Genomic DNA, 18,531 nt, shown 5'->3' with positions numbered 1-18,531 from the left:
AAAAATAATTAGCAATGAAACAAGATTTAACTTCAAACTAAATCCAGCCAAATCCTAATAAGTCAGTACAGGCATTACAGCAAATGACATCAACAAGGTCAGCAAACATCCAGAACAATTTTTGAAGGTAAATGAGACGACCAGACATCGCACCATGATTTCAAAAGAGTTTAAACAAATGGTCACCTCCGTTCATCACTGTAAAAAGCAAACTCATGTCAGAAACAAAGTTGCACTTTGCACTCTTGATGCAATTACACAATATTTCTCTTGATAAAGCATATCTGGGTTGCTTATCGATTGAGAAAGCTTCAGCTGTTGCTTTCATGCTTACTGTCTGGAAGGACACGGATTTGCAAGCGAACTACTGAGCTGCAGAAACAAGGCAAATTACACAATGAATCGAGGATTCCAATATCCTCACTACACTGAGACACATGCTAAAAAGGAAAATAATTCCCAAAATATGATTCTTTGTCAGTTCACAACTAACACAATGAGAAAATAAGTTTTTTTTTGTTGTATGGACTGAAGTGAAACAAATGAAGCAGATTTCAATATACAAATCCTGATCAACTGTGATTAAAGTATCAGGTTTAGAATAGTTAAAGACACAGTAAAACGAAACATCAAAATATTTAAGTGGAAGAAGACAAACAAGGTTGAAGCAAAAGTCATAGCCTCTAGTCCTTCAACTGAATAATGGGATGCCTTTAAATTGACTATTCAAGTTATTTAAGGTGGAGGTAGGTAACTTACTTGCAAGATTTGGGAATTGAGAGCTATAGGAAGTGGCACAGTGGATGAACAAGAGGCCAGAGCAGAAAGCCATGATCATATTAAAAACTGGGCAGATTTAAGCTGCTAGGGAGCAGACTCCTGCTTTAAACAAGGAAATAACTTAGGTACCGAGTACATTCCTATGAGGAGGGGGAAAAAAATGAAAGGACAATCAGGTATCAAAGCAGAGTAGTCAGATTACTGGGTAAGTGGATAAATTTCTAGATAAATAATGAGGCCTAGATTAAAATCTGTTCAAATCCCATCATAGCAGATGTTTCACTTAAATCAATTAAAGTGTAATAAAAAGTTGTGCCAGTAATGACAATTTACAAGCTCTTGCGTCATAAGGAAAAGAATCTACCATCCTTACTAGATCTGACTTGCAGCGATGTGTCCTCTGGATTTGCTTCTGGGAAGCCACTCAGAACAACAGCAATTTGGGATAGACAATAAATCCCATCAGCACTCACCACGAATAAAAAAAAAACACACATCTAGATTACTAAAGGTATGGAAATTACTTTTTTTTAAAAAATAATGACGTTCTTATAACATTAGAAAACCTAGAAGATAAAACTACAGAGAAGATTCAAAAGATTGCATGTGGTTCAAAAGGGTTAAATTGGAGATTAACGTAACAGGAAACCCGAAAACCATTTAAAAGCACATAAACAAGTGCAATTGATAAAAAGAAAGCTGAGGTCAATTAAGAGCCAAACAGGTCTTTTTGTCTAAGGAAAGGAAAAAGATGAGCTATTAAACGAGTACTTCATACGTCTTCACAAGTAGAAATGGCTCTGCAAACCAGCGTAAGAAAGTTGGTAGCAGTACTGAATTGGATGGAAACAAATATTGCACAAAAAATGCACTGTTCCAGCAAAAACAAATCATCAGCTTCAGAAGAGACAAAGCTAAAAGAGTAAAGATAAACATAGAAGTAGCTCTAAGCATTAACTTTCATCTCTTAGCATATGGGAGCAATATTAGAGTATACCGTACCTTTAAAAAAAAGAGAGCAGACGAAAACAGCAACCACACATTGGTCAGCCTAAGTTGGCAGCAGAGAAAACTTTCCGGAGATAATTACACGAGACAAACACACATCAAAACTTGCCTGCTTCTGTCAGAGTTTACCATTTCTGGTGCAAGATCAGCCATCTATAACAAATTCTCTCTCCTCAGATACCACCTGATCTTCTGATTCTCTTTTGTTCCAGATTTCCAGCAACTGCAGTATCCAGTATCTTATGACTGCAGTCTTTCCCTCCAACCCCCCCCCCCCCCGCCCCCACTCCCATTCCCGGGCTCACACTTCCTCTCTAATTATTCCAGTTCACCTATTAAATGTGATGCCTCAGGAAGGCAGCATCCATCACTAAGTATATCACTGTCCAGGACATGTCCTCTTCCTCTTTCTGTGTCGTCAGGAAGGAGGTTCAGGAACTTGAAGACACACACTTAATGTTTCAGGAAGAGCTTCTGCCTTTTCAGCCATCAAATTTCTGAACAGCCCACAAACACTACATCACGACCTCTCCTACTAGATTCCTTCTTTTCCAGCCCTTGACCTTCCCCATCCACCTGGCTTCACCCATCACCAAACCATGAGCCTCCTTCCCCTTCCCCCATCTTTTTCATTCTGGCATCTCCCCCCTTCCTTCCCAGTCCTGAAAAAGGGTCTTGGTCCAAAACATCAACTGTTTATTCACTTCCACAGATGCTGCCAGACCTGCCAAGTTTCTCCAGGATTTTATGTGTGTTGCTTTGGATTTCCAGCATCAGCAGACTTTCTAGTGTTTACTGTTGTTCCTTTTGCTTTGCAATTTGATTATTTTTGTAACTTACAGATTTTTATGCCTTTGCACTGTACTGCTGCCACAAGACAACAAACTTCATGTCATATGTCAGTGACAAAAAAATCTGGTTCCAAGCCCAACCATCTACAGTACCTTCCCCCTCACCTGATTCCACCCATCACCTTCCAATGTGTACTCCTTCCCCTTCCCACACATTCTTAATCTGCTTTCTTCCCCCTTCCTTTCCAGTCCTGATGAAGGGCTCTTTATCCATAGGTGCTGCCTGACTTGCTGAGTTCTTCCAACATTTTGTATGTGTGTTACTCTGCATTTCCAGCATCTGCAGAATCTCCTGTGTTTCTAATTCCAAGATACTTTGGCTTCCCACTTTAACAGTTAACATTTCATGTCACTTTCCACAGGGGCTGCTAGGCCCAAAAGTTTCCAGCATTTTGTTTTCAAGACAGGTAGCAATAGTGTTGCTTCCTTTTCTCGATGCAGGTCCTTATCCCTAGCTCCAAAAGCATGATTATCACATCATAAATGCGCACCAATACCAGGAGGCCACACCACTGAAGCAAAATAGGACAAGACATTTTACATAGACAGCTACAGGGACACTCCATGCATCATTACCTCATTTGTACAGGAAACCCGTCATTGGCCAGGCACAGATCAGACAGACTGTCGGAGTTTACAGAGGAAGGTGATAGCGATCGGTCCTTATCCTCCATAATATCGGATTTGCTGCTGTTCATTCCGATTTCATCCTCCGAGTTATCCTCGGATACGGAGCCGATAATGAACTTGGACTGCTGGCATTTCAGCTGGAGCTGAGGAAGCTTGTTTGTTGGATCTTGATCTGACATTCTGCCTTGTGTCGATTAACATTCCAGTGAGAGTAATCAGATCTGGGGGAACAGAAAAGAGGACAGAAGAGCTACAAGTCAGCAATGGGAAATAAAAATACAAACTGCTGGAAAAACACAGCAGGTTGAGCAGCATCTGTAGAGGGAAGGAGATAGTCAACATTTCCAGTCAGAAAACTGCATCAGGATAGAGTGAAGAGGACAGGTAGTTAATGTAAAGAGAACAAAGGGAGGGGCAAGACAGGGGCCAGAAGATAATAGGTGAAATGAGGAACGAAGGGCACCGGCCACCGACTGATCGCTGTTGCACTCACTCCCCTATGTTCTTTATACCAGCCACCTTCTCCCTCCAATTTTAGTTGAAATACAGTATCTTGACAACTGCATCATCACTCCCTCCTCACCGATCCTCCCTTTGGCACGGCGCTCCGTGAAAACTGACTCTAGCATAACCATTCACACTCAGGTTAATTTACAGTAGTTCAAGTTCAATTATCATTCATGCAGCACTGAATGTGGCCAAATAAAACAGCGTTCCTCCAGGCCCAAGGCGCAACACACAATACCCACAGCACGTAGCACAAACGGTTACGGCTTCAGAAAAGCATACAGTCACAAAGGAAAAAAATATAGCCCAAATCCCTGAGTGGCATGACTGTAGTCCTGCTCCAGCTTGTTCTTCCACTAGCTGAACACTGGAGAGCAGCCCCCAACCCAATATGGATTCGGGCATGCACCACAGAGGCTCTCCCACACCACCTTGGCATCTCCTCTCCCTGGTGGCTGCAACAGGCGAGCCCATAGCCTCAACCTAGTCCTCGCCACAACCAAGGCAACGCAGCTCCCCCACCATTGGTCTTTCCAGTTAGTGAACTAGACTTGCAGTAAACCGCATTACCAATGTCCATCGGGAGCTTGCAATCCCAATACATCCTGCTCACAAGTGACTGTACTGACAAATGCCTGAGTAACCACGTGATCAAGTATGCCAATGACATGACAGTTGTGGGGCTCAAAACCAGCAACGAGAAGGCCTACAGAGAGGAGGGGAAGAGCTCGAGGCCTGGTGCCGGGCAAATAACCTCTTCTTCAATGTCAACAAGACAAAGGAGATGGTTACTGACATCAAGAGAACTCGCACCACTCACATTCCCTTCTAAATCGACAGCACGGCAGTGGAAGTTACCAGCAGTTTCAAACTCCTGAGAGTGCACATCCCACACAACCTCTCATGGTCCCAGCATACATTCCACACAACTGGGAAAGCTCACCAAAGCCTCTTCTTTCCGTGCAGACTGATGAGAGGTGGACTATGCACATCTATGATTATGTCCTTCTACAGATGCACAGTACAGAGCACCCTAGCAAGCAGCATTACTGCATGGAATGGAGCCTGCCCTTCAGCAGACAGGAACGCTCTATGATGGGCTAGTCAAAACTGTCCAAGTGTATCCAGAGATACCGGCCACGTGACAGATGCACTGCCACCTGGCTGGTCGGAGGGCACGCCACATACCAATCAACATTCGGTCCTTCCCAACTAATCAATGCACACCTAAATTATTGGTCACCTTAATTGGATTATTTCGCCCAGCCCCATGCTATAAAAGGTGAGACTTGTCCCTGGCTCGGTCTCTCTTATAGACCACCTCATTGAAGGTAAGTGCATTGATTTATGTTTGGGAAGGTCTATCGTTTGTCCTGGTAAGGGAGCTGCGGCTATCCAAGGTCAAGGGGGATAGCTGTTGTAGTGCTTTTCCCTTGTTCTTTGTTTGTGTAACCGTACCCTGTCCCCACACCGCTTCCTAGGTATTGCAGTTGCTTGTGTTGACCCGACTTCCCCTTTAATAATAAATTCCTTATTATTAAAACTGTGTGTGTCCAGGCCTCTACTGTTGAGACTCAAAGAACCAGTTATTTCCATCACAACACCAACACATCACTGGCACCAGCCTATCGAGGACGTATATATAGAGAAAGGTGCTGGAAAGGGCCAGGAATACCATGAAGCATCTCACCCACCCCGCTCATGGATTGTTTGTCCCGCTTCCATCAGGAAGGAAGCTATAGAGCATCCACACCAGGACCACCACACTCAAAAACAGTTGCTAACCCCAAGGAGGAAGGGTGATCAACACCTCCAGCCACTAGCCCAGCCACCACTACTTCATCATTTCCTGTCAGTCACCTTCTGTACAGACACTCCTGTGCCTAGTGTCACTATATGGACATACAACCTATGTATATAAGCTACTGTAACTTATAGGTTTACAGTATATTTTTGTTATTGTGTTCTTTATCTTATTGTGTTTCTTTTGTGTGCTGCATTGGATCTGGAGTAACAATTATTTCGTCCTCCTTTAGACTCACAAGTCTTGAAATGACTTCAAACAATTTCGAATCTTGACATACGACCCTGAAATACATTTTCTTGCCGGCATTCACAGATGTACAGTAGAATCAAAGACTACAAAAACTGACAAATAACGAATGTGCAAAATAAGGCACAAACTGTGCAAATACGAAATTAAAAGCAAATAATAGTAATATAAAATAGCAAATAAATAACACCGAAAACATAAGCTGTAGAGTCCTTGAAGTTGCGTTCAAAGGTTGTGGAATCAGTGCAGTGTTGAGGTGAGTGAAGTTATTCACACTGGTTCAGGAGCCTGGTGGTTGACGAGTAATATCTTTTTCTGAACCTGGTGGTGTGGGACATAAATGTCCTGTACCTCTTTACTGATTGCCCCAGATGGTGGGGACCCTTGATCAGCAAGTTATCCACAACATTAAAGAATATCTTTCAAACAAACATTTGAAGATATTTCAAGATCCAAGAACCAAGATTGCACAGTATCAGTTGCCGTAGATTGAAATGACTGAGTGCAAAACAAATCAATGTAGACTCCAAGTCAATCCAAAAATTACTCTGTACTATTGACCAGGAAGAATTCTCTTATGGGATGTAGAATTACTGATAGATGGGACAGTGGACAAGGAAATAAGGAAATGAGTATGTTCAGAAACAGATTGGAAGGTTAAAAGTGAAAGGAGATAAGATAGATTATACAACCTGCTTTAGTTCTTGCTGCCAGTGGGGAAAATAACATATCTAGATAACAGCAATGTTGAAAGTTCAGTATAATTGCCAAGGCAGCAGAAAAATTCTGACAGGGTTACTTTATTTTTTTTGTCAGCTGATAACAAATTAACCATAACTACCTTAATCCCAACTCATTCTATAAATGACTTCTCACTTTATGCACACTATCTAGCTAGCCTCACTTCTGGGGAAACTTCCTGCTGCTCAGGAATGCTCCACAATATCTTTGCTGACTTCTCTTTGCTTCTTATCCTCCTGCAGTCATAACAAGTGAAGCAGCGATTCACCTGTAGGTATTCAGACTAGTACAATGCATGTTGTTTACAGTGTGGTGTCCACCTTATTGCAGCAAGAAACCAAACCCAGATAAGAGTGATTGTTTTCATGTGTTCATCCCATGGGGTGGAGAATGAAAGTGGGAACAATAGGAAGCTGAAGGCAGGCCTCCTGCTATGTTTAATTCTTAATCCCACTGCTACCTTGCCCAACTTGCCGGTGGCCTCCTACTCTGTAATAATAAAGTGCAATAAAAGCTTGACAAACAGCACCTCATCTTCTGTCTAAGCACACTGCAACCCTTTCGGCTAAATACTGAATACCATAGTTTCAGCTAACTTGCTTTCCCCATAGGTAGCAAAAGTGGCCATTTTGCTGCAAGTCATCCACCTATGAGATTAGTTGTGTGTCTCACTTCATTGCACATATACACCTCTCTCTCCACCCCTTCCTCTCTCTACAGCTCCCTTCCCCTCTCCACACGCCCCTCTCTCCTGCTCCACACCCCCTCCTCCCCCTCCCTCATTAAACCTCAACCAGATAAACTCCCATGGCAAACCTGACCTCACCCTATCATTGATATTCCTGTAGTTCAATACATCTTCTCTGGCATTCTTTGTCCCCTCTATCCCAGTTCTGATAGAAGATCTTCAAACTGAAACGTTAACTATGTTTCTCTTTCACAGGTGCTGTTATGTGTTTCAATGTTTTCTGCTTTTGTTCCAGGGAGTCTCCACTTGAAAAATGGTTGGGCCTCAATCCTGATTTAAGCAACCTATTTTTCCAGACAGACAAGCACAAGTCATTGTGACTAAACTGGATTTAGGCACCAACTCTTGCATCATCTGAGCGGGAGACCACATTATCTGCATCACAATGGATACCTGGCATCGCATGGATTAATCAGCAGCGAACCCACGCTCATCTCCACAAGCCCAACTTTAACAAAACCACTGTCAAGAAAATCAAAGATTACTCTTAGATAGCACCCTCCAAGCAACCCAATGGTCCAATGAAACAACAGTTGGACACTTTTGATGAGATCCAGCAGCAACTGGCAGTGCGAGCAAACCTTGAATTGAAAAATCTGCAGTGCAAACACCCAAAAGCTATCTCTGCAACCAGCCAACATTGGAGGCAAGCTTATCAAGGACAAATAGCCAGTCAGCTCCTGCTGGAAGGAATTACTTTGGGAAAATTCCTCTATTATGGCTGTTTGACTTGAATGTCCTTGACTCCACTCGGCAATGAACAATCCAGCCCACTAGCAAAATAAGGTGTTTATTAAAAAAAAAAATCAGGTCACATGCCAACTGAAAAGCAATGAGGCCACAGATATAGGCTGTACCTCTGTCAAAATTCTGAAACTTCAGTCACTAATTCACAGAAAAGGAAGATATACCAATGATCTCAGAGATACGCTGTGATCAGCTTCGAAAAAGGAGACTCATCCAATTGCCATAAATTCAGGGGAGTCTTGAACAGGGAGACACTCCAGGATCATCCTCAGTACCTCCCTTCGTGGCCAAAGAACTGCTCCTCAGATTGAAGGGTGTGTTCCTTCCACCTAGAGGCACATTTGACGTGATCTTCACCTACACATCAATTTTAAGAGAAAAGCAGGGAGTAGCATCAACCATCGCACTCAGCAATTTTTTGAGCTCACAAAAGCCATCGAATCCATCAACTGAGAGCGATTGCGGAGCATCCTTCTCAACTTGGAAGCCGGCAGAAATATGCCCCCAACTTGCACCAGTCTCCTGACATGAAGATCAGTATACTGTTAACACCAGAGATTCACAATGGACTCAATCTCAACACTTTTAGGTAGCAAGCAAGGCTGCATCATCACCCTACCACTTTCCCCCATCATTCGCCCCACAATGTAGCATCTCACATCCGACAATCTTCCCAGTGACAGAGGAGTTACAAACACCACTATCTGGAACCAAGGCCACCCCAGCTTCAGCTACAAAGCTGCATCACACAGATGACGTTTGGACACACGTTTGGTCAGAGGACAAGCTCCACACTCTGGACCCACATCTCAATGAAGGCGGATATTGATCATGAAATTCACCACTTTCAACATGCCAGCATCATCTGTCTGAAGAAATGGATCATGGCTCATGATCTAACAGGTAAGAATAGCTCTCATTCTGTTCTATACTTCTAAAACACGGACAACCAAGATCCGACATCATGGAGAGACATCAGCAAACTTGATGATGTGGTCTGAGCTGAATCTGGCAGTGCAGTTGTGGGTCAGCAGCATGAATAGCAGCGGGCTGAGAGCACACAGCCCGGGGGGGCAATTGGTGGGCACCAGTGCTCAGCGTAATGGAGCTTGAGATGTTGCTGCGAACTTGGACTGACTGGGGTCTTTCTGTCATGAACTCCAAGATCCAGTAACAGAGGGGTGTTGAGTCCTAACGAGGACAGCTTACCCGCCAGCCTCCGAGGGTTGACAGTGTTAAATGCTGAGCTGAAGTCGATGAACAACATCCTGGCATACAAGGCATCGTTTTCCAAGGGAGACTGGATGGAGTGGAGGGCGGAGGCTTTGGCATCATCAGGGGATCAGTTTGAGCAGCAGATGAACTAATAAGAATCCAAAGAAGCTGGAAGGTGGGATTTCATACGATCCATTACCAGCTGCTCAAAGGACTTCAGTGTCACTGGGAGATAATTGTTTAGGCTGGTTACCATTGCTCTCTTGGGCACCGGAAGGATGGTAGCTGCCTTGACACCTGCAGGGATGGTGGACTGTTTCAGAGAGATATTAAAGATGCCTGTTAAGACCTCTGTGGGTGGGACTGCGCAGTCCCTCAGCAGCTGACCAGGTATATTGTCCGGCCTGGCGGCTTTGCATGGGTTCACCCTGGCTAAGATCCTCACCTCTGCTGCAACCAGAGGGAGAAGGGTTTTCCTCAATGTCACATTATTCAATGTGACAAATCGTACATCATCACCCTACCACCTTCCCCATCATTCGCCTCACAATGTAACATCTCACATCCAAAAATCTTCCCAGTGACAGAGGAGTTACAAACACCACTATCTGGAACCAAGGCCACCCCAGCTTCAGCTACAAAGCTGCATCACACAGATGACGTTTGGTCAGAGGACAAGCTCCACACTCCGGACCCACATCTCAATGAAGGCGGATGTCAGCATTCAGCCTATCAGGAAGGGAGGCGTTGCTGTCATTGACATGCAGGGTGGACTTGTCGTGGGTTATGGCTTGTATACGTTGCCACAAGTACTGCATATTCCTGGTGTCACAAAGGTGTCTGTGGATTTTCTGTATGTACTGATTATTTGCCTTCCTGATGGCACAGGGGAGTTTAGAGTTGTCCTGTCCTCCAATCTGAAGACTGTCTGAAGAATCTGCACTCCACTTCTTCAATGGCAGGAATGCACTTTATTGGAATAAGGAAAGAAGAATTGTAGGCGATGCTTCAGGTATACACTCTACATTGCTGAGAGGCAATGTTGTTCATGTTCCCAACACAGGCACTGTGCTCCATCAAGGCAAGGGATCACTATGTGGAGCAGGGGTTCCCAACCTTTTTTATGCCAATACCAATGAGCAGGAGTAGACACATTTATTTACTTAGAAATACAGCACAGACCTCCGAGCCACATTGCCCAGCAACCCCTGACAACCCTGATTAACCCTAATCTAATCACTGGACAATTTACAAAGACCAACAGATAGGTCTTTGCACTGTACGAGGAAATGGAAGCACCTGGGGGAAAACCCCGTGCATTCCACAGGGTGGACTCCTCACAGATGATGACAGAATTGAACTCATCACCAAGGCAGAAATAAAAATCCAAGGCTGTTCTCAAAGCCTCCTTGGGAAAAACTGGAACATTCTACCAACCTGCGGAAATCAGTGACACTCTGTTGCGCAATATGCAGAAGCCGGCTTTTAGAACTTCTAATCGAATCACTGAAAGAAAGCTCACAGAAACACGGAATAAATTTAGGAATCCTCCGCCTTTCAAAATAACCTGCCCCCTGTCAAAATTGTCTCCTGCCTCACGTCAGAAATCATAGAAGCAACAGACTGCCTAAGAAATAAAACCCCACAATATTGATTTTTCCATCCTACATTCCTGACTCCTCGACGGGATACAACCATTGGGCAGTGCAGTCAATAATTCATTTTCTGAAAAACACTCTGTTCGGTGTACACGTACACACACAACGAGTGAGCTGTAGCCATTAATCCACGTGCTGCGTCTGGGCCACAAACAGGTAAGGCGTTAGTAATCCTTCAAGACGGTTAAACTGGGAACACGTGTCAGGATACCAGAATCAGTCTCCCCACAATAAGCTTCCCTCAAGGGCCATCCCCCGTCTCTCAATTCAGCAGACCAGCCGGCACCTCCACTTAAAGTCCGCGTGGGACGAGATCGCAGCTGAGGAACAGAGAGCAAAGAAAAATAAACTAATGCACAACCAGGAAGCTGACTATCCTCACACCGAATGATGTAACCAGTGTGCGAGCACTTGCTTTGAAGGCCCTACAATCACTAGTCCGCTTGCAAAGCTGGATCGAGCCAGTAAAGTGATCCAGAGAAGGGAACAGACAGCATTGCACTCATCTCCATCTCCTGAATGCAGCCCAGGCTGCATACCCCTGTGGTTAAAGCAAGGGCGGTCGTTCAATCCCAGACAACCCACCCCGAGTCCCTTTAACTTGCCTGGATTCACTGCCGGCAGCTGATCAGGGAAGGGACACGGGCCCGTCGCCGGCAGACAGCAGCCTCCCCGAACGTTCGTCGTCGTTCCGACACTCACCAAGTTACCGGCTGCAGGCGCCGGGACCGTCGGCGGAGGTTGATGCTGATGCGGGGCTGCAAAGGAGAGCGGGGGGGGGGGTGTTGCGTTAGGGCCGCTCCCGCTTTATCACCGACTCCCCCCGGAGCAGCATCACCCGGTGGCGTGATTCAGGAGGGTTACTGCCGTTCATTCACCTCTGACCTCCTCGCCCCCCCTCCCCCCCCCGAACCCGGGCCGCGCACCGCCCTTCGCCCCCGCCCTCCTCGCAGCCCATTGGCTCCGCCTGGGAACCGCGTGGAGGGGCGTGACCAATGGGGAGCCAGCTGGAGACTGAGTGACCGGCGCGTCACCATCGAACCACCGGCAGCGGAGCGGGAATGGGAGAGGGCAGAATGAATGAGGAGGCGGAGGGATGAATCGGAGTGGAGGAGGGTGAAGTGGAACATCCGACCACACTGCCTCGCTCAGGAAGGTCGTTGCTGAAACTTCAGGCAACGCGCACAAAATGCTGGAGGAACTCAGCAGACTTGGCAGCATCAATGGAAAACCAGTTAATGTTCTCTCTCCTGGACATTTCCGGCCGAGACCCTTCATCAGGAAATTTCCCGTCAGCGCCGCTTTCCTGCAATGTTACTGATAATCTTTTTCCTGAGTGTAGACTTGGTGAGCCCCCAAAGTGATCTTCCCCGATATTCACTGTGGAAGAGGACCTATCCTATTTCTGATCAAAGTTAACTATTTCTTCTGCTGCCCGATCTGCTGAGTGTTATCAGCATTTTGGTTTCCTTTTTGGATCACCATCGTTTGCAGAAGAAATGGCTACTCTGTTCTGAATAGACAACTGCTTAGTTTGAAATTGTAGCTTGAATTGTGTTTAAGTTCATTTGTAATACTGGCTACATCTTGTATTTTTTTTTAAATTTTTGTCTCTCCTGGATTTGGAGGAAATCTTCAGTTAGACCTGAACTGTACTGTATGTCTAACAGTTCTGCATTCAGCTTCTCACGCCCTCTTTACACAAACAAGAGAAAATCTGCAGATGCTGGAAATCCAAGCAGCACACACAAAATTCTGGAGGAACTCAGCAGGCCAGGCTGCATTAATGGAAAAGCGTGCAGTCAATGTTTTGGGTCTCGGCCAGAAACATCAACTGTACTCTTTTTCCATGAATGCTGCCTGGCCTGCTGAGTTCCTTCAGCCTTTTGTGTGTGTTGCTCACATTATATAGTCTACGTTCTCAGCTTCCAACAATTGCCATTTACTTATTGTACATAGTTTAACCCCATAGTTGTCCGGCTTTATCCCCTGTCCCCTCCCTTGCCACCCACCATAGTCATAGACCACTATAGCACAGAAATAGGCCCATCAAAGTCAGATTGATTTATCACATGTACATCAAAACCTACAGTGAAATGCGTTGTTTGTGTTAACAACCAACACACCCAAGAATGTGCTGGGGGCAGCCCCCGCCAGTGTCAGCACACATTCGCACTCCATCTGGTTCAGGCCGAGCAGTTATGCTGCCTAGTCCCATTGACATGCAGCTTTACCATAGACCCTATAATTCCTCAGATTACTCTTAGAACCTTTCTTGAACAACAGAACAACATAGAAACATAGAAAATAGGTGCAGGAGTAGGCCATTTGGCCCTTTGAGCCTGCACCACCATTCAGTATGATCATGGCTGATCATCCAACTCAGAACCCTGTACCTGCCTTCTCTCCATACCCCCTGATCCCTTTAGCCACAAGGGCCATATCTAACTTCCTCTTAAATATAGCCAATGAACCGGCCTCAACTGTTCCCTGTGGCAGAGAATTCCAAAGATTCACCACTCTCTGTGTGAAGAAGTTTTTCCTCATCTCGGTCCTAAAAGGCTTCCCCTTTATCCTTAAACTGTGACCCCTCGTTCTTGATAGAGAGGAGTTACAGGCAGGTGGCCACACCAGGACCATGGGAGGCAGACAGGTGGGTCACGGTTAGGAGGCAGAAGGAGAAGAGTCAGGTACTAGAGAGTACCCCAGTGGCTGTACCCCTTGACAATAAGTACTCCTGTTTGAGTACTGTTGGAGGGGACAGCCAACCTGGGGGAAGTAACAGTGGCCATGCCTCTGGCACAGAGTCCGGCCCTGTAGCTCAGAAGGGTAGGGAAAGGAAAAGGAAGGCAGTAGTAATAGGGGACTCGATATTAGGGGGTCAGATAGGTGATTCTGTGGACGCGATCAGGAGAGCTGGATGGTAGTTTGCCTCCCTGGTGCCAGGGTTCGGGATGTTTCTGATTGCTTCCAAGATATCCTGAAGTGGGAGGGTGAGGAGCCAGAGGTCATGGTACATATAGGTACCAATGACATAGGTAGGAAAAGGGAAGAGGTCCTGAAAGGAGAATATAGGGAGTTAGAAAGGCAGTTGAGAAGAAGGACCACAAAGGTAGTAATCTCGGGATTACTGCCTGTGTCACGCGACAGTGACAGTAGGAATGGAATGAGGTGGAGAATAAATGAGTGGCTGAGGGATTGGAGCAGGGGGCAGGGATTCAAGTTTCTGGATCATTGGGACCTCTTTTGGGGCAGATGTGACCTGTACAAAAAGGACAGGTTACACTTGAATCCTAGGGGGACAAATATCCTGGCAGGGAGATTTGCTAAGGCTATTGGAGAGACTTAAAACTAGTATGGTTGGGGGGTCGGAATCAATTTGAAGAGACTAGGGGAGAGGAGGTTAGCTCACAAATAGAGAAAGCTAGTAGACAGTGTGTGAGGGAGGACAGGCAGGTGACAGAGAAGGGGAGCACCCAGACTGAAGATGCAGGGGAGAAGGAAGAAAAAGACAACAGTTGATCACATCGCCAGGGACAAACAGAGAGGAAGAGGTGGAGAGTCTCCCAAATGTATCCATTCCAATGCCAGGAGCACTGCAAGAAAGGTGGACGAGCCTACAGCGTGGATTGATACCTGGAAATATGATGTTGTAGCTATTAGTGAAACATGGTTGTAGGAGGGGTGTGATTGGCAACTAAATATTCCTGGATTTCGTTGCTTCAGATGTGATAGAAACAGAGGGGCAAGAGGAAGAGGTGTTGCATTGCTTGTCCGAGAAAATATTACAGCAGTGCTCTGGCAGGATAGATTAAGGGCTCATCTAGGGAGGCTATTTGGGTGGAATTGAGGAATGGGAAAGGTGTAGTAACACTTATAGGGGTGTATTAAAGACCACCTAATGGGGAGCGAGAATTGGAGGAGCAAATTTGTAAGGAGATAGTAGATATTTGTAGTAAGCACAAGGTTGTGATTGGGGGAGATTTTAATTTTCCACACATAGACTGGGAAGCCCATTCTGTAAAAGGGCTGGATAATTTGGAGTTTGTAAAATGTGTGCAGGATTTTTGCAGCAATACATAGAGGTACCAACTAGAGAAGGGGCAGTGGAGGATCTCCTGTTAGAGAATGAGATAGGTCAGGTGATGGACGTATGTGTTGGGGAGCACTTCATTATCTTCCAGTCCTCTGCAACCTCACCTGTTGCTAAGGACATTTAAAATATCTCTGCCAGGTCCCCTGAAACTAATGCAGAAACAGCAAGCTTCTTTGGTCTTCTTCAAGTTCTTTAACCTGAAATATAAACTTATCGGATGTGGTCTGACCGGATGAGTATTACCAAAATCTTCTGTTCTTATTTTAGATTTCCAGCGCCTGTGTCTTTGTTTTAAATCTGGTTTGCATTCCCTTCATTGCAAGGATATGGCAGAGAAAGCAGGTGAGTAGAAATGGGAATGAAGAGAGTGAGAACCGAGAAGGCGGTAAAGGAAAAAGCAGCCAAAGGGAGGGGTATTGCAGAGAAGGATGGAGCATGAGTTAAGGAGAACAGGCTGGGGAAATGGAGAGGAAAGAGAGTGCATTAAGGGAGGGTAGAGGAGAGTGAAATGGGAGTGTTGGATCAGCAAATTTGCTGATAATACAAAGATTGGAGGTGTAGTGGACAGTGAGGAAGGTTTTAAAAGCTTGCAGAGGGATTTGGACCAGTTGGAGGAATGGGTTGAAAAATGGCAGATGGAATTTAATGCGGACAAGTGTGAGGTATTGCACTTCGGAAGGTCAAACCAAGGTAGAACATACAAGGCAAATTGTAGGACACTGAGGAGTACAGTAGAACAGAGGGATCTGGGAGTACAGATACATAATTCCCTCAAAGTGGCATCACAAGTAGACAGGGTTGTAAAGAGAGCTTTTGGTACATTGGCCTTTATAAATCAAAGTATTGAGTTTCAGAGTTGGAATGTAATGGTGAGGTTGTATAAGACATTGGTGAGACTGAATTTGGAGTATTGTGTGCAGTTTTGGTCACCTAATTACAGGAAGGATATTAATAAGGTTGAAAGAGTGCAGAGAAGGTTTACAAGGATGTTGCCAGGACTTGAGAAACTGAGTTACAGAGAAAGGTTGAATAGGTTAGGACTTTATTCCCTAGAGCGTAGGAGAATGAGGGGTGATTTGATAGAGGTGTATAAAATTATGATGGGTATAGATAGAGTGAATGCAAGCAGGTTTTTTCCACTGAAGCTAGGGGAGAAGCTGAAGCTGAGGTCATGGGTTAAGGGTGAAGGGGGAAAAGTTTAAAGGGAACATTGGGGGGGGGCTTCTTCACGCAGAGAGTGGTGGGAGTGTGGAATGAGCTGCCAGATGAAGTGGTGAATGTGGGCTCACTTTTGACATTTAAGAAAAACTTGGACAGGTACATGGATGAGAGGGGTTTGGAGGGATATGGCCCAGGTGCAGGTCAGTGGAACTAGACGGAAAAATGGTTCGGCACAGCCAAGAAGGGCCAAAAGGCCTGTTTCTGTGCTGTAATGTTCTATGGTTTTATGAGAATGAGGTAGGGTAGGAGTTGAAGTAGGGGAAAGGGGTCAAGGGAGTGAAGGGGGTAGGCTAAAGGTAAGGGGACAGGAGGGAAGTGTGGGGAATTCGACAGCAGGTGGACCAACTGGCGCTCTGGTGCAGTCGGAACAATCTGGAGCTGAATACGCTCAAGACAAAGGAGATGATAGTGGATTTCAGGAGACATCCCCCCGCTATGTCTCCCCTCACAGTCCTCAGCAGCCCTGTGTCCACCGTGGAGAACTTCAGGTTCCTGGGAACCACCATCTCTCAGGATCTGAAGTGGGAGCAGAACATCAGCTCCATCCTGAAGAAAGCCCAGCAGCGGATGTATTTCCTGCGGCTCTTGAGGAAATACGGTCTGCCTCAGGAATTGCTGCTGCAGTTCTACACTGCAGTCATTGAGTCTGTCCTGTGCACCTCCATCATTGTGTGGTTTGGAGCCGCCACCAAGCAGGATAGAACCAGACTACAGCGCACAGTGAGGACTGCCGAGCGCATCATTGGAGCCTCCCTGCCCTCTATTGTGGACCTGTACTCTTCCAGGTTGAAGAAGAGGGCGGGGAACATCATAAAGGACTCCTCCCATCCTGCGCACGGACTGTTTGATCTGCTTCCGTCTGGTAGGCGCTTCAGATCCCTCCAGACTAAGACTAATAGGCACTGGAGAAGTTTTTTCCCTACTGCAGTCACTTTGCTGAACAGTTAACTGCCGGTTAACTGTCGGCTAACTATTACTTGGATTGCACTACCTGTATGTATAATCTATATTTTCATTTATATTTATCATTATTATTGTTATGAGCAGAGAGACAACATCTGCCGGAAGTAAATTCCTTGTATGTGCATAGGTACTTGGCGATTAAATTTTGATTCTGAATTAGTTCATGGAGAAGGAGAATTTTGGAGCAGAGTGAAGTATAAGGGAATTGGGAAAGCATACTTGGATAATACTGAGGGGAGGGTGAATAAGAGTGGAGGGAAATGGAGAGTGCAATGAGGGGAGAGTAAGAGAGAAAGGTCTACGAGAAGAGAGGTGAAGGGTAGAGGGGTGGTAGGTAATCAGAAAAGGGGAATGGGATAATGAGCAAGGTTAAGGAATCAGGTGGAGAAGATGGAGAATGTTGGAGGGAATTAAAAAAGAAGATTGGGGAGGGGCTATGAGGGATGGAGAACAAGCATCGAGAGAGGGAGGAATGAGGGTAAGAGGGATGCATGGGAATGAATAAATCTGGAAGGAAAGAAAAGGAGGAATGTAGAGGAAATGAAATGGATATGGAGGAATGCAAAGGGAGAAATGAATGGAGAGAGAAGACAAAGTGAATGAGAGGGAAGTTTAATGGGAGGAGAATGGAGTAAATGCAAAGGGAAATAGAGGAGGGTGAGGAATGGGAAGAGAGCAGGAGGAGGGATGAATGAGATGGGGGCCAATGGACATAGCAAATAGGGAGGTAGACCTAAAAAGGAATGGGACGGGGTGAAGAATGAATGGGGAACAGCAGGGAGGAATAAGTGACGCATAAGAGCTGGAAGTCCGAATGGGAAGGGGACAGGAATATGGATGGGATAGAGGCAAAATAAAAAGGGAAGGAGAGAAGGTAGATGAGAATAGAAAAGGGGAGAACAAATGGTGAGGAGAAAAGAAAGGAAGGAGTGAATGGAGAAATGACAGGGGAGAATAAATAGTGGAACAGCAGAGCCTTGGAATTAACTGTGTTGTCTGCACTATGGGTATCCAGGATTAATGACCATGTACAGATAGTATGTAAAGCTGTGTTTCCCTTTAAGGTATAAAATTAACAGATTGTAAATGAAGGAAGAACAGTAGTCAAATAATTAATATTCACCATTGCTTCTTTTCCCATTTCTGCTTTCACTTAATTGTTTTGGAATATCTTACTATTTTTGTCTCAGGTTTATGAAATGCCCAGTCAGCTCACAGTTGAACCATCAGACACAGTGCAGCAGCCCTACATATTAGTTGCTCTTTAGCCACACTATCTTGGATAATTTATCAATATATTGGTGCAGCATGGT

At 45.4% G+C, this 18,531-nt stretch overlaps 2 protein-coding genes across 5 annotated transcripts in view; one reads left to right on the top strand and one right to left on the bottom strand.

Annotated features, from left to right (window-relative positions):
• Positions 1–11,807, bottom strand: part of acaca (acetyl-CoA carboxylase alpha) — a 276,544-nt gene extending 264,737 nt beyond the window's left edge. For 2 of the 3 annotated variants that reach the window (XM_073053437.1, XM_073053439.1), the window contains exons 1-2: positions 11,544–11,807; positions 3,216–3,490 (exon numbers count right to left, since the gene is read on the bottom strand). In XM_073053437.1, the coding sequence (XP_072909538.1) occupies positions 3,216–3,448 (233 nt within the window). In that variant the 5' untranslated portion in view covers positions 3,449–3,490; positions 11,544–11,807. The remainder of the gene's footprint in view (positions 1–3,215; positions 3,491–11,543) is intronic. The other variant, XM_073053438.1, reaches the window with a different exon arrangement.
• LOC140731723 (uncharacterized) lies at positions 10,968–18,305 on the top strand. 2 transcript variants are annotated; one of them, XM_073053442.1, is made up of 3 exons: positions 11,981–12,285; positions 15,302–15,376; positions 16,707–18,305. In XM_073053442.1, exons 1-3 carry the CDS (start codon positions 12,162–12,164, stop codon positions 17,201–17,203), a joined length of 696 nt encoding a protein of 231 aa, XP_072909543.1. In that variant the 5' UTR covers positions 11,981–12,161; the 3' UTR covers positions 17,204–18,305. The 2 variants fall into 2 exon arrangements, 1 of the variants encoding a protein (XP_072909543.1); XR_012099904.1 differs by lacking the exon at positions 11,981–12,285 and adding an exon at positions 10,968–11,094 and having other exon boundaries at positions 15,302–18,305.
• The last annotated feature ends 226 nt before the right edge of the window (positions 18,306–18,531 follow it).

The sequence above is a fragment of the Hemitrygon akajei genome, chromosome 8 (assembly GCF_048418815.1).
Source record: "Hemitrygon akajei chromosome 8, sHemAka1.3, whole genome shotgun sequence".
In the NCBI taxonomy this organism is placed as follows: Eukaryota; Metazoa; Chordata; class Chondrichthyes; order Myliobatiformes; family Dasyatidae; genus Hemitrygon; species Hemitrygon akajei.
This window is presented reverse-complemented; position numbering and strand designations above follow the sequence as displayed.

Bases quoted from the DNA above. Each gene is read 5' to 3' on its own strand.
- LOC140731723 (XM_073053442.1), top strand. From the start codon at position 12,162: ATGGAAAACCAGTTAATGTTCTCTCTCCTGGACATTTCCGGCCGAGAC. The intron at 12,286-15,301 runs GTGAGCCCCCAA...TTCTTATTTTAG, and splicing joins TTTTCCTGAGTGTAGACTTG to ATTTCCAGCGCCTGTGTCTT. The intron at 15,377-16,706 runs GTGAGTAGAAAT...CTCCCCTCACAG, and splicing joins GGATATGGCAGAGAAAGCAG to TCCTCAGCAGCCCTGTGTCC.